This window comes from Carassius carassius, chromosome 38 (genome assembly GCF_963082965.1).
Source record: "Carassius carassius chromosome 38, fCarCar2.1, whole genome shotgun sequence".
NCBI lineage: Eukaryota > Metazoa > Chordata > Actinopteri > Cypriniformes > Cyprinidae > Carassius > Carassius carassius.
The window spans coordinates 4,729,813-4,746,349 of record NC_081792.1 but is presented as its reverse complement, the minus strand read 5'-3'; the positions used below and the strand labels follow the sequence as shown (position 1 = coordinate 4,746,349).

The window sequence follows — 16,537 nt, the reverse complement described above, 5'->3', positions numbered from 1 at the left end:
TGCAATGTCATATGCTGGTGTTGGTCCATTGTATTTTATGAAAACCAAAGTCACTGCACGTGTTTACCAATAAATTTTGGAGCACCTCATGCTTCATTCTGCTGATCAGCTTTTTGAAGATGCTGATTTCATTTTCCAGCAGGATTTGGCACCTGTCCACACTGCCATAGGCACCAGAAGTTGGTTAAATGACCATGGTGTTGGTGTGTTTGACAGGCCAGCAAACTCACCAGACCTGAACCCCAGAGATACTCTGTGGGCTATTGTCAAGAGGAAGATGAGAAACAAGAAACAATGCAGATGAGCTGAAGGCCACTGTCAAAGAAACCTGTGCTTCCATACCACCTCAGCAGTGCCACAAACTGATCGCCTCCATGCCACACTGAATTGAGGCAATAATTAAAGCAAAAGATGCCCCTACCAAGTATTGATTACAAGTACAGTAAATGAACATACTTTCCAGAAGACCAACAAGTCACTAAAAATTTTTATCTTATGAAGTATTCTAATTTGTTGAGAGTGAATTGGTGGGTTTCTGTTAAATGTGAGCCAAAATCATCACAATTAAAAGAACCAAAGACTTAAACTACTTCAGTCTGTGTGCATTGAATTTATTTAATACACGAGTTTCACAATTTGAGTTGAATTACTGAAATGAACTTTTTCACGACATTCTAACTTTAGATGCACCTGTGCATTTGATTTAGCGCAATCCTGTTATTGTGTGTCATCAAAAAGATAAAACTGCACCTTACACCCATCTAAACTCTTTACATGAGTAACATACAGCTTACTCCGTTTTGTAATTAAAGACAAGGTAATTAACTAGTTACATTTTCGTGAAATTGAGTTTTTTTTTTACTATGCTAGTTACAGGAATATATGGTCTAAGTGTTACCATCATCCAACAGCGGTTTTATTTTTCTTTTGTAGTATACAATAGCCTACCTTTCATTTTTACGTGAATCTTTTTTTTTTCATGTTTCCATGCACACCGAAAGAGGTCCTAGATGTTATTTTACAACATGCTGACCCTCCTAAAGCCTGCATATCCAGCCAGTACATCACATGAGCTCTAGCAGATGTCTAGTTATCCTTAGACAAACACAGAAAATGTGAACAAAACGATACTGAGATCCCTAAACAGTCACCTGATTATTTACTTGGCTTAGGATGTTCGCCATTTTATATTTGCTGCAAAATGCTTGCTGCCACATCAAAACAGGCTGACAATACATAAATAAAACAAAATAGCAATACACTTATTATACAGGGTTAAATGAAGTAAAATGGTGCTCTGAATGTGCTAATATGCCACAGAAAACAGGACAAAAGCATTATCAGCATTAAAGTGTCTGTTCTGGAACAAGTAATTGGTTTCATGTTCTACATGACTTTTTTTAACCAACACAAATTTTACACATTATGCTTTGTAAAAAAAACACCCAGAAGCTGTGTGGGATCAGGAAAGAATGAGCGCTCGGTTTGGGGCGTGAGATTTTAAAGAGCGAAGGTACCGCCTCGCTTTCTCCGTCATGATCAGCTGGTCTTTTGTCCGTCCGCAGACAACCGTTTCCCAGACTGGAGACATCTATCAGAAGAAGAAAAGGACAAGGATATCAGGATTAATTATTGTTGCTGGAAATTCAACAGTAAAAGGATTTCATTGTTAAATAATCATATGATAATGCCTATTTTTGTCTAGTGAAATAAACACTTTATTTACAGGAATAGTTCACCCAAAAAACAAACTTAAATGAAAATGTGTCATTTATATTAGGTCAAGAAGGGTTCATCCAATCGACTTCACGCATGAAGGGTGTGTTGCTGCGGACTCAAGGGAGTGCAGGGTCACATTTCGGTGCAATATGGACACTCAACACGTTCAGAATGAATAAACTTTTAATAAACTACAGAACAGCACGAGCAGGGCTTATATTCTCCGAGAACAGACACCGCACTAGTTATACAAAACACACAGGTCTGTTAAGAGCAATCAGTAATGTAGCCACAATTTTATTTTTTGGGTTGCCTGGGCAAAAGTGAGCGGGCACTAGGCTCTAACGGATGAGTCCAGTGGCTTAGCACAAATCCGTGGACCCCAACCCAACAATAGTGTAGGTAAACCAGGAAGGCTACCAATGGATATCACAAAAGCAACGTGCAAACTTTGCCCAAGAGTTATGCCGTGAACCTTTTAATCTCAGTCAATTCAACAGAAAGTGAAAAGTAGGCTAAAAACCGACGGCGCTCTCAGCATCTGACTGCTTTACGGTGCAAAAATGTGTGAATTTATTCCCTTAATATTTCTCATGACCCGAACACTGGTGGAAAGTAACTAAATAAATAAAGAGAGCAGAAATGTATTTAGTGTTAAACAGTTTTTTTTTCTTTTTGTAAAAACATCTGTGCTTGAAATAAAGCTTTTTTCCATTGATGATTGCAGTGTTAATACTTAAGTATAGGCTATAATTTACTGTATTATAAACCTGTTTAACAGTAAACAAATTAGGAAACAGGTGCTGTTCATAGCCAGCATCAGTCGCAAAAATGATTAAAAATAAATAAATAAATAGGCTATCTTTGTGAGGATGATTTTGAACACCGTCTAAGCTCAGATGATGCAAAAAAAAACATTCATTTTTAGTTATTTGAGATATTATAATAATTCTCTACTTGTGTTAATACAGATCAAAAAAATATTATTATAGAATGAAAAATAAATGAAAGAAGTTCAACGAACTATAATAAATAAACACGGCAGCATACTTTCAATAAGCAAATTACATTTATATCATGTGTAAAATTACTGATTAACATGGAGGATAAAAGCAGCATGTTTTTGTTTTTTACACAAACAATATATCAATAAACAATGTGCCGTTTCAGAAAATGTATATTTTTGGATGATTCATCCCTTTAACAACACGTAATCAATGTCTGTCTTGGTGTCACTGCATAATAAAATACTTAGCAGTTATGAACTAAACACACTAGCGGTGTTGTGATGATCTACTATAACTGCACATGACTGAATCCGTTATCTCTGGTAAACAGGTTTTCGTCTGATCTAACAGCACTCACAGGTAGCGGAGGACTCTGTTTCAGTGGGGGGGGCACAGGTTTAGTGGACGGCCCGCTCTCATTCGGGCCAAGAATAAACCCTTGATCCAGCAGGTTCTCTTCCTTCTTCACTCCACACGAGGACACGGGAGAGAGCGACCGCCCCGTCTGAGCCTGGGGTTCAAACACAAACATGATTAAATCTGCTCCGTGACACTGGGCAAACACAAGCCCTTCGCTCCGGGTTCTGTACCTTCTGGCTGGTCTTGAGCGCGTGTTTAATTTGCAGTTTTCGTGCAGCAGCAGTCTCACTGCAGTCAATGACATCCAGAGCCAGAGACTTACGCACTTTCTTCATCGGCGGCCGGAGCTGTGAAGAGACATGTGATTCAACAGAGCTGCAAACTGGCTGTTTGATGACATCTCAGCATTATATATATATATATATATATATCTATATACACATATCTTACCACTTGTTTGCGTTTCTTCTCTGTAGGAGTTTCGTCTTCTACTATTAACTCAATTCCTGCCTCATTGCGCAACATTTCTTTAAGGTCTTCCTCCAAGTTTGGGGTCGGAGGCTTAAGAGAACCAAAACAGACACAAAACTCAGGATCAAAACTAGAATAATCAAACAGGAGGTTGAGCATCAGTGAGATCTGAACGTGAAAATAACAAGTAAAACTCTCACCAGGGGCCGCAGGGGGCCGTATTTCTCCAAGGCGTTTTTAAATGGAGTGGGGGTCCGGGGAGTCGTGTCCAGATTAGATTTGTGATTTGGAGTGATAAACCTACAGGAGAGCAGATGAAGAGTTTAGCAGTGACATGTGAACTCACACGATGTGTATAAAGCTCTCTGTGACGGCTCAGACGTACAGGGAGTTGTCCTTCAGCGTGAGAGGGGTTTTGTCCCGGTGCAGGGGGGTCGAGACGAGGGCCTTCTGGCTGCAAACAGGAGTCGACGTCAGAGAGGGATTCTCCAGGTCCAGCGCGTCTTGCTTGGTCCACATATTAAAGAACTGTAAAAACAACAACATAACATTAAAACTCTTTACAGTAGACGAATGAGCCACTAATGAAGCCTTTCTGAATCAAACATGTTTCTACCGAAGGATTTGTGCATGGGTGTAAAATAAACAGATTTATTTAGATGAGACCGACCTTACTGCATTCTTCACAAATAAAGAAATACTATTAATCCGGTTAATAAACAGGAATTCAACTCTCTAACTAGCAGAGCACTCCGCACAATAAGACTCACTGAGAAACTTATCTTTTTTTCATATACTGTGCCATGAAAAATAAAAGTCGTGAAAACACTGCAGCGATGTGAAAGCGTCTGCTGCACCTGTGAAGGAGAGAAGGGCAGGATCTTGACCGGTGTGCTCTTGGGGGTCCTGGAGTCGTTGGGGTCAGGTGACAGGGCGATGCGTCGGCGGGTGCGGCGGCTCAGGATGGACGGAGGGGTCGCCCCGCCGGGTGAGATGGGGATGAGCTCCCCTTTGCTGCCCTTGCTGAGCTCCTGCAGGGTGCTGCCCTCCAGACGAAACTGCAGCAGCTCAGGGCTCTGGCTCTCCTCCGGCAGCTCGAAGTCCGACATCGTACACCACCCCTCCAGATCCTGGGAGAACAAATCATTACTGCTGTCAGACCACAGAAAAACACACCCACCTCACCTGACACTGGTGACATCAGCGGCAATCCACCCGTCACTCAAGAGGCCACGCCCCTCATGCACAACTTTAAGGCTTAGTGTCATTTAAATGCATCACAGTTGTCACGAAGAGAAAAATTTGCTATATAGACTAAAACCCCCTTTTTGTTAACAAATTACAGTTTAAAGAGCAGGTCATATGACTTATTGGTTTATGGTTTCCGCTATGAGACGGGGTCCTGATCATCCTGTCGGGGTTTATTCTGTGAGAACAACCGGCTGAATGTACATTATCCCTTTCTTAGGCACTTTTTCTTTGATTAATGACTTTGCTTTTATATAAGGATAGCTACGTTATAAACTGAAAATTCGATTTTTCAAAACGCAAAGCTTCTACTAAGAAAAAAAAAATAGTTCAAGCAAGAATACAGTGCTGAGTGCTGTTATCTGGATGAGCCGGAGTGTTATTAGCTTTTACAGGTTGTTATCCAGGGATCACATTCCTCGGAATGTCGTGACTGACCAATCAGAATCAAGTATTCCACAGAGCCGTGTAATAAAGATATTGTCTCTCGAAAGAGAAAGTCGTTTCTGAGTTGCCTGTTACCTGTATTCGTCACTGGCTAACACATTTGCATAATCCCGCCTGCCCACAGAGTCTGACCTTTAGCTTGATCTTCATTGACTTCTAATCTTCTTAATTTGGACTAACAAACTCTCCGAAGCACAACCTGGAAGTACGATTGATACGTTATGCGGACAGTTTCGAGTGAATGCTCAAAGTATCTTTTTGAGCGAATATGTGATGTACACCTAGAGCAGCTTTTTTTATTGTGCTGCAGCAGCAGTGATAGGGTTAATGCGGGAGAGACGAGCGAGTTATCCGGCGTGATACAGCTGTTCTGTTCTTTTGTCTGTCGTTCTTCAAACATTACAGTAGTATCCTTTCATCAGTGAGCGCTCGGCTAACATCCACCAAGTGTTCACAGTTTAGCAGCTAAACTTCAGCTGAGGCCAAGATTCAGTTATTGTGAACACAATTGTATTTTATGCAATTATTTTAAGTACGTATTGGAGCACTTTGTTGTTTTATGTGAAGGTGCTTGGTCAATGGTAGTGCTCACTAACTGGCTCATTTAAACCTGTTGTAGGGGACTCCAACACAATATTAGGACACTTTACACTACCACATGACCTGCTCTTTAAGTCACTTCTGTCTTGGTTTCATGAGAGAGAGCGAGAGGCTGACGCCTGGGTCAGATCTACACTCACTCAGCAAGAGAGTCTCCATCAGGACTCAAGAAGAAGATTTATTCAGGAGATGACGAAAATCTCCAGCCAATTGTGACTGGAGTCAATGGTGTTTGATTGGATGCACAGAAATCAACAGACATGACTCCTAAGAAACGTGCATACTGCAGTCAAAATTACACATTTAAAGGACAATTAGAGAGAATTAAAATACTTGCATCACACATTTGTGAATAAGTTATTTATTATGAGTTAGTTATTATGAGGGCATAGTGTTTGGTGTCAAAAAAGCTAGATCTGTCAGGAATAGTGTGTTTGAAGAAAAGATCGCATCGATCAACACCAAATGACCCTTTTTTAACACGGTTTTAAAAACAGTTGGAGACTATCTGTAGGAGATAAACCACAGCTAGGTTAGTTTGATTTTTAACGCCATGCCATTTTTTATGATTTTATTCAATATTTTTTTTTGGCTAATGTTATGGTGAAAAGTATATATTAAATTTGATTCCATGTTTTTTTTTTTTTATATATATATATATATATATATATATATATATATATATATATATATATATATATATATATATATATATATATATATATATATATATATATATATATATATATATATATATATATATATATATATAACAAGCCATTTTCGTTAGGTATTTTATCTGGGGTTGTTAGATCTAGAGAGAGAGAGAGAGAGAGAGATAGAGAGAAGATACAAGATGTTCATCTCTGGTCAAGATATTTCACATGATCTTTTTATTATCATACATAGCAATTGTAATATGCATGGTGTGCCGTATGTGATTTGATGATTAGACAGCAGCTCTGAACTCACCGCATCCATCAGCTCCATCACCTCCTTCAGTGTGGGGGCTGCTGAGGGAGAGAGGAAGCCGGAGCGGTCCATCACCCACGTGGACACAGCAGAGTCTCCCGCTTCACTCCTGGGGCTCGCTGGAGCCGTCGGGGTCTGGGGAGATGATGCAGTTCTGTGTGCAGCAGTGGGGACTTTCTCATGTGCATCCGGATCCTGTCAACACAAGAGCAGAAGAAATGACTTTCACAGGATTACTGCTCAAAGACACACATCGTCAGACGAACCACCAAACATGGCCAGCACTGACTTAAGTGCCACAAGATTTAACCCGAAAAACCCACTGGATCGTGCCTCGTGCAAATCAGGACAAAACCTTCCTACTTCTGTCATCTGACTGATAAACCATCCAACTTCAGCTTGTGCTTCATGTGTTTTGTCATTTGGAAATCTTTACTTATTTTTCTAAAGTAAACGTAAGAATAATGTGTGATATTATTAGTAATACTTGGAGATGAACACTAACTGGAATGAAGCAGCTCTGCTTCACTTGATCATCCAGACATCAGGTTTAGTTAAAACGTGATCCTCAAGCGTCTGAGGAACGAGTGTTTGTCCGTCTCTCAATCATTGTACTGCACTGCATTTTATGTTCGGAAACTACAACGCTTTAATCATAAAACTAAGCACTGAGATATTCACTAACTACTAAGACATATTATTAGGAGATACAGAGTGACAACTGATATTTAGATGTGTTTTATGTAAGTAACTTTTTGGTCTTACTTTTTGGTCATATAACTCTAGAACAATTAACAGAAAGTCACGAAAATGAAGAACGGTTGTGATTAGGATGTCAACAGTCACTGAAGTCTTCCTCATACCGGCTTCAAGACTTGGGCTGGTGATCCCTCGCTGGCTCCATCACAGATCAGAGTTGAAGCACACACCTTCCCAATGCTCTCGGTGTCCTGCTGAAGAACCTGCTGCTCCGTCTCCTCACTGTCCGGCTGCTGGAGCGCCTGGAGCGTCGGGTCCACACCCGCGTAAAAACCCGTCTCCACCTTACGCTTGATGGTAGAGTTCCAGTGGTTTTTGACAGCATTGTCCGTTCTGAAAAAAAATTTAAATAATCTTCTTAACTCCACAGAATACCAGTCTATGGAAGTTCCCAATCATTAGAGAACACGTCAGTGTTGGTGACACATAAACTCACAATTAAAAAGACAATGTCAGGATTGTGAGCGGACTTTATAACTCACAACTGCAAGTTTATACCTTAGAAAAGATTTCTGAATTGCAGGATGCAAACTCACACACCAGGAGAAAAAAAAGTGTCTGGATTGCAAGATAAAGTTGCAATTTTCTTTTCATTTTTACATTTTTTATTCCATGGCAGAAACAAGCTTCTACCATACATTGATTTTAAAGATGGCTTTGGCTTCGTTGAATAAATATGAGCACTGCACGCTTCAAAATCAAAACGTGGCACGAGTGATTTTATATAAACGTGTCTTTTTTAAAGGGAACCGATGGTATTAAGAAAAGTTGATGTCATTTTCATTTAATCTTTCCTATAATGCGATTTATTTACAGCCGTTACTGGGTAAAACACTATTTCCGCCGTTCCTAAAGCGCCTCCTGCTGGCAGAGAATTATTTTGCGCTTTCAATAAGCCAGTCTACGGTTTAGATTTACATTATATACATCTATTTTTCCCCCGGGGGAAGTGCCGCCACACATAGAATGGAAGTCTATAGGAAACAGTTGTTGGACAAGAGTGTAATGCAGCCCAAGTATACAAGGATGAAAGACAACCCTAAAATCTCCAGTGCGTTCACCTTCCAGGAAGCAGTTTGGCGATCTCAGCCCAGCGGTTGCCCAGCACACACTGAGCCTTGTAGATGATGAGATCTTCCTCTGGAGTCCAGGAAGACTTCTTGACGTCTGGATTGAGGTGGTTGTGCCAGCGCTCTCGGCATTGCTTCCCAAGACGGCCCTTCAGGTGCTTGGCCACCATCGCCCACTGCTTGTTACCGTACTTCTTCACCAGCTCAATCACCTGGATGCACATTTAAACAACGATACATTTTCAGATCAGGATCATTGGTTAAGAAACTGCGGCCCCAACTCTAAAGCCCTCTGAAACCCATGAGAGTTTTTGTTTTTCCAGGTGGAATTATTGGGGAATTCTGGGGACAACTGTAACACTGAAAAATAAGTAATTAACCCACTGACCACTGTATCTCAAATAAAGATCAAAGTAATCATTTGACTGCATATATATATATATATATATATATATATGGTTCAAATTATTTTAGCCGTCAAGCAAAGCATCAAAAATCCAATATCAGAATTGTATTTAATGTGTAGCTATACTTTTAATTCATTCATCCAAAATTTGCCAATTGGTAAAACATTCAGGGTTACACAGTAAATGCAATTCTTCTGATTAGATTTCACTATTCTGTCCCTGATTTCTGCAGTGTTGAAATCATACGTGTCACTTACTAAAACCTAAATGAGAAATTGGTCAAATGTATGTAGAATATATACCACAGAAAAATGTTCATGGTTTTCCCAGCTTGTTTAAAAGAGTTTTTTTGCTGTTTTGTCTATACATCGTACCTTCTCATCCTCTTCCTTGGTCCAGGGTCCTTTGACGAGATCCGGATCCAAAACTTTGAACCAGCGATGCTGACACTGATGCTCTGATCGATTCTTCAAATAAACAACAACAAACCCACCGCCGTTAAAGCCGACTGCCACAGACCGTTAAATGTGGAGACACAAAAACTCCAGAAAACAGACTTACAGGTAAAAAGTCAGCAATGGTTTTCCAATCATTTGGTCCAAATTTCAGCACCAATTTTCGCAGCTTATCATCCTGGAAAATACAATAAAACCAATAAATAAAAGCATACAGAATCTTTCATTTTTGACAAATACGGATTGAAGCTGGATGCCATGCAAAAAGAAAAAAAATGGTGCATTTATCCACATATGATCAACACTCAAAACAGCGGATGTTTAATATATATCAAGCGTATGTGTGTTGATCAGTGTTTATGAAGCTAAATATAACGCGTATTTTATTAGGCTCATTGGAATGCCATGAAGGAGAGTAACCTGGGATAGAAATTATATTCTGGGTGAATTATTCATTTATCTTTCCAAATGGTGTTAAATTGAATGTAAATCAGAGATGTTACAGGGGTCTGATATTTCGACTTCTGATTTTGATTGTTGTTTGTGCCTAAACTTCACATTAGACAAAAAGTGCTTTTCATTTGACTTTTCCAATGGCATGTAACACATAGATCTATATGTCTGTTCAATTCCTCAAAAAAACTACTACTCTCTCTATACTGTGATGTATAACCATACCTCCTCCTGAGTCCACTTCACCTTCACTTTCCCACAATCCTTCTGGTCAGCCACATCAGAGTCTGTGTCCTGACACATGGCCTCTTCCTCGTCCTCTCTGTTCACACACACACACACACACACACACACGTTTAGGGTTGGGGAAACAACACTGACCACAGATCAGCAAACTCTGGCAGCTGTGTGTTGATGGTACACTACACCATTTGGCAGGGCAGTGTTTTAACACCTGTCTTGTGTTTTGCCAAACAATGTTAACCAAAACCAGATCAACATCGAGGAAATGTGATAACACATTCAACCCCATCGCTGGGATCTTCAGATGTGCTTTCAGAAATGTAAATCACCACCTTTGCATCGACTAGCATTTATGGTTAACAGTCTCGTGCATGCCAAAAAAACACATCTGGATAAAAACTAAGGCTTGTATCTCGTAGAACTGATCTGGATTAGTTAATAGCACTACAGTCTGTCTGTATAATGCTGAAACTGCTTGGGTGCCGCGAGTTCGAGCTCTCTTTGTGTTTTTATATTAGGCGGGGTTCAATGCATCCTTCACAAACACATGTCAACAATCACTACAAACACAGATATTTATTTAAATGCATCAGATGTGCTCATTCTCTTGTCCTAAAGTAAGAGTATAGAATACAATTACACTGAACATACAATAATAATATACTTTATGCACTTACCCGCGCGCAAACCACGACATTTCCCTAATGTTTGCTCAAAATGCACCAATAAAACAGCCCTTTACGAGGACAGTGTGCTGCATCCATACACACACACAAACATCTGTGATGTTAATGAGACGGTCGAGTAAATATAATTAACACTCTCATTAAACAGCGCACGAACATCCGCCAGCTAAACATGTAATGCTGCGCGCCCAAGTTTCTATCTCGCGCTTCTTTTTCACAGGCATTCCCGGGAGTGACATCAGCGGAAACACGCTGCGCGCGCACCATCCAGACGCAGAACGTGCGCGCTCGCAAACACGTGGACGCGCTTTATAAGCGACAAGATATTTCTTATCTAATTTAAACTAGCCAAAATATATCAAGAAAATCTACCTTTGTATGTTTTTTTAGTACTTTATAGTTTTTAATTTATGAATTAATTTGTTTAAAATCAATTAGTAATTTTACACCATAGATGTATTCATATCTACACATACAAAACATATGAGTGTCCACTACAATTATGATTAGGTTCCTATAAAATAGTAGAGAAATACTTCAGGATGTATAATTTAAGAAATCATCAATGAGTTGCCTCAAGTTTCATGAAAAAAACAAACAAACAAAAAATTAATTTGTGACTTTCAGTGGTGGAAGTTCATGAAAAAAATTATTCATTTGGCGTTTTAAACTTTACAAATGAATGAAATAACTCAGACAAAGATGCTGCAGGAACCCCAGAGGAACTAATTTCTGTTTAACACAATTTATCTTTATAGCCTATAGCGATTATAACGTAATTTAGCTGTTCTAAATATGGTTTCTCCACTCAAGTTCATGAAATTACTTGGTTATTTTAGTATCTGAAGTCAGTCAAAGTGTCCCATCACTAGATAAAAACTAATCTTAAACTTGAGAAAATGAGTTAATCAAGCACAGCTATAAATAAAAGCTGAGTCTAATTAACGCCATGTTTCCTAATGGACGCAGGACATGATAGACCTGGTAAAGTCAGTACATTTATATATAAACTAACTTTAACCTTTTACATTGAACCTAACAGAATGTTTTTCATCATTAATTCTAAACACACTTGATTAAATAATGCATATGTTGTAGAGCTGGCCAGGAGTTATGAGGGCCTGTCGCTGTCTGACTTTGACCGAGGCTTTTGTACAGACCGGAGTCTGTCTTTATCAGCCGTTTCAGCCGATGGCTTCCTGAGACCAAACAAAGGTGTTGTCCTGGAGTATTCAGAGCCAGACTCTGCGCCTGCACCATGTCTGAACTACTCCACGAGTCTCCTGTCACCTTTGGTTGTCCTCCAGAAGCAGGCTCTCTCTCTGAGCACCGCTCTGATCAGTCCAGTGCAGGGCCAGTCCTCCACGCCCTACGAGAGGGTCATGTTTCAGAAGACCGTCCTGGACGTGTCTTGTGTGGATCTGACCACCACACACCCATCATGGGAAGTGTGTCTTGTGAAGGCCCTAGTTGAAAGCCCAAAATCATGTTTGGAGTCCACATGGTGTCCTATTAACCTGTCGGCACAGTCACTGATGTGGTCCGGAACGTCCCCTCACCCAAATGATTCGGAGGAGCTTCAGCGCTCGTGGAAGGAGAGGGATCTAGTCAGTCTTCTGCAATCCCAGATCTCCGAGAGGAACGGAGCTCACCTAACTTGGCCATTTGATCAAAACCCTATTTTAGGTATGTAATACTAATCTTCAAAAAAATTTCAACTTGAGAAGGGTTGTTCTAATATGCATTTATTTTATTTTACAGGCTTCTTGCTGCGCTTCTTACTAGAACCGTATCGATGATTATGTAAATATTTATAGAATGTATTTAATCAAAAAATAAAGTTTTGAAGTGACTTGCATGCATTAGTGTTACAAAGGATCCGTCTCTTTGTGTGGTGGGGCAAGTGTGAGCTTCATCATGCACGGGACAATAACATGTTTCAATGTGCACCGTGACCGTAACAGACCGCTGGTGAAACTGCTGCTGTTCAACTGAATAAATCCAAGCCTGTCTGCTGCTGTTGTCCCATCCTGGGACTGCACTTTTGGACACTGGGATGTCCAATCCTAGTCTCTGAGGGCCAACCTCAAGCCGATTTTAGCTCTAACACTCATTCCTGGAAGTTTGTAGTGAGCCTGTATATGGTTTTCATGGTGTTTAGGGTTTGGACACCCCTCCTCGAGTCACCTGGCATTTAGGTTCAGCTGACGGGCTTGCATCAATCTGGAAATAAAACCGAGCAAACATGGTAGATATAAAAATGTGTATTACACTTCCTGGAAGTCCTGTATCAATAAAACACAAAGGAAAGCCAATATTTTTCATAGGTGAAGATTTTTTTATTTTTCACTGTGATATAAAGCAGTCCATAATCCTGAATGTCAGTGTCTAAGGCTGGATTTGGACCCCAATGTGTACATATCCAAATGCTCCAATAGGAGAAAACGCTTTTATATTTATTGAAAAAAAAAACAATAACAAGAAATGTAGTGACTTATTATTTTTAAACTGTATGTCTGAGAAAGTTCTGATGAACCACACCTGCCATTTCTTGCACTGGAAGTAAAGCACAGCTTGAGTGTCTGTATATAAACCAAATCTAAAGGAAGTCCTTGCTGCTGCTCCAGAGATCCACGGTCAGCCTGCTTCAGTATGGAGAACTGTGCCTCTGTGTAGAGATCATGGAGGGGGGGGGGGCTTTGAAATGATTTAAAAGCTGTAATAATTCAGCCAAAAAGGGGTCATTTACTCAACCCCAATGTTGTGCAAACCACACTGATTTCTGTCTTCCATAAACACAAAAAGAGAGTTCCGGTAGAATGTCTAAGATGCTCTTTTCCATAAAAGAAATGGTTTCTAGTGATGGTTGTTTTTAGAGCTTGCCAGTATAAATTACCAGCAAATAAATATAATAAAAGCAGCTCTTACAGTTAGTGTTTCATTCTTTATTCTCTCTAGTCTTCTGATGGCACAGACTAAAATTTACTTTTAAAATGTATAACTTTTTAGTTAACTTTTTTTAAGTAATGTCAGTCTACTGTTTTCTTGGTCCTTTTCTGAGCATGGCAAAATAAATCACTGTCCACTTTCATTGTGTGGAAAAGTGCATTTTGCCTAGCATCTCCGTTTCTTGTTTCACAGAAAAATAAAATCATGCAGGATTGAAACCCGTGGGTGCACAAATGGTATAAATGTTTCAGTGCATTAAAGGCTAAATGAATGGTCAAACAGAAGTGTCTCACTTCACTGAGCGTCTTAAACTCCACCACCTGGAAGAAGACGTGTCCCAGTATGTGCTTGGCATCTCTTTTGTCCTTGTCTAGCTTCCCTGTCACTCCTAAGATGTCTCCACACTTAAGCTCATAAAACTCCAGGTCATCAGCTGTACCTTCCAGAAGACGAGAGAGACATCCATGACTAATAAGCAACCACTCAGACTAGAAACAATGACAGTGTTAGAACGAATGCTAGAAACTCACAATTTATTTGAGAGCTAAGCCAGCCAAGAAAAGGTCTCATCGAGGTCAAAGAGGTCAAGCATGGGTGGGGGAAGGTCCCTGAAGGCCGGCTGAAAGACCTGAACACAAGACAAAGCCTCAGTGAATCAGAGCATCTACAGACAGACCATCTACCTGTGAACTACCCAGAAGACAGCAGGAAATCAAAGCAATGATTTGAGAGAGCACAGAAAAGATCAAGTATTTCTGTATGAGTTGTGTCAAAGAAGCACAAAAGGTTTTGATGAAAGGCTTTAGTTACTGTCTTCCAGTATCTGATGAAGTCTGGTGTGTGCAGAGCGGAGGCAGAGGGGTTTCAGACTGTGCTGTGATCAGCTGGAGAGCTTCATGTTTGACACTGAGCTGCTGGGAAGCACTGAAAATACAGACATGACATTACGTATTCATTACTTCAGCCGCCAAACACACAAACTCGTGTCTTTGTGAACGTGACGGTCTCAACATTCGTACAGAATGAATGACTGAGTGTCATTTCTGTGAGAACATCATGAAAGCCTTACTCCAGAACTGAGGGAAGACTGTTTGTGTGCGGCGTTAGCAAAGACATGTCAAACAGAGCTGTGAGATCTGACTAGCGGGGTCTCGTCTCCCCCCTCAGACGCTCGGACAGACTCCCAGTGTCCGGCAGCATGCTGCAGTCTGTGATCGGGGAGAAATGAAAAGAAAGCTGTGCTTTTATTCAGCAAGAAAAGACGTCTGCTGCCTTCAGGGTGATGTGTGGCATTGGTGTACATGATAGCTTTTACTCATCCCCAGAGGATAGGGAAACTTGAAGTGTCCACAACCGTAAGGTATACACAGCAGACAGAACAGTGCACATTGTTACAGATATGCTCACACACACTATAGGGCAGTGGTTCTCAACCTTTTTTGAGCACCGGACCCTTATCATATATCAAACCATCCTAGTGGACCCCGTTCTACCCCCTCACCTCCCCTCCAGCCCCACCCCACCGCACCATACCACTCCCATTATCCAGCAACTATTTTCCATTCCCATCACATTTTCAAAATTTGTATTTAATTGAGTCCAAATAATTGTATACTTTATTAATAATAACTGGTAACTAAAATAACAGATTACTTTTTCATCTGCATTAAAATTACACAATCATCAAACACAATAACATTGACTTGTGAAACATGTTTCATTATATAAAACAGTATTTACACATTTTACTCCCATTTGTTATAGCTGAATTTAACTTGGATTTACATAAAAATACCTTTGTGTTGCTTTTGTTACTGGTCAGTATCATAACAACATGAATACTGGAAGTTATTCATTCCATTTTAAATGTGAAATTTGCACTGGTTTGACACAAATAACATTTTGCATTCTTGTGTTGTGTAAGTGCTGCCAACTAAGTATTTTTTTTCTCTTAATTTGCATTACAATTACACAGTCATCAAATACAATTACATTGACATACAATCGACAGAACACTTTTAACAAGCTGTTCCCGTGAATGATTAAAAATGGCGGCAAATATGAAAATGCACCTAACACTTAATGCACAGTAACTTCAGCTTGAATCTGATTTTTTAATGATTTTTGTAATAATATTGTTGTCCATATTAGATAAAATAAAGTGTTATTTAAAAAATTAATTTATATTTTTGTATCCTACGGACGCCTTGCTATTACACCACGGACCACTAGGGTAATTGTTCTTAGAATGAAATATTAGTTTGTTGTACCAGATTGATAACGTCAGTTGCTTTATTTCACTATTTGGTTCTTGTTGATGTGCTTTACATTTCTCAAATGTTCCCCATTGAATGCAGTGTTGCAGTAGTGTGTCTCTGTGAACCGTTCTTCAAGCAGCAATGGATTCAAGAGTAATCACTGTACTAGCGATGTTGACCATCACATGGACACACAGGTATTATTACGGGACATTTATCAAACAGCGAAACACACAATAACTGCAAATACATGAAGACAAAACTATATTTAATAATGACGACAGTAGTTGATAACTTAATAAAAACTACAAAGACACAGTGAGTAGTGACGAGCATTTTAAATTGATTTGAACACAAACATGCTGTACAGCTTAGCTCATTTACCATCGTCCGTTTTATTACCAAGAGATGAACTCGGTTGATTTTATAATAC

General features: G+C 39.8%; 1 protein-coding gene across 1 annotated transcript; it reads right to left on the bottom strand.

Annotated features, from left to right (window-relative positions):
• Positions 1–1,142: 1,142 nt before the first annotated feature.
• LOC132119168 (myb-related protein B-like) lies at positions 1,143–11,142 on the bottom strand. The gene is made up of 14 exons (XM_059528934.1): positions 10,889–11,142; positions 10,194–10,290; positions 9,622–9,693; positions 9,435–9,527; positions 8,645–8,865; positions 7,688–7,916; positions 6,825–7,019; positions 4,415–4,687; positions 3,943–4,085; positions 3,758–3,857; positions 3,537–3,647; positions 3,317–3,433; positions 3,085–3,237; positions 1,143–1,591 (listed from the first exon to the last, which is right to left on the bottom strand). Exons 1-14 carry the CDS (start codon positions 10,906–10,908, stop codon positions 1,463–1,465), a joined length of 1,953 nt encoding a protein of 650 aa, XP_059384917.1. The 5' UTR covers positions 10,909–11,142; the 3' UTR covers positions 1,143–1,462.
• Between the last annotated feature and the right edge of the window lie 5,395 nt (positions 11,143–16,537).

Coding starts and splice junctions, on each gene's coding strand:
- LOC132119168 (XM_059528934.1), bottom strand. CDS start 10,908: ATGTCGTGGTTTGCGCGCGG. Junction 8,866..9,434: donor CCAAGGAAGAGGATGAGAAG/GTACGATGTATA, acceptor ATGTGCATCCAG/GTGATTGAGCTGGTGAAGAA. Junction 7,020..7,687: donor CAGCCCAAGTCTTGAAGCCG/GTATGAGGAAGA, acceptor TTGTGTTGACAG/GATCCGGATGCACATGAGAA.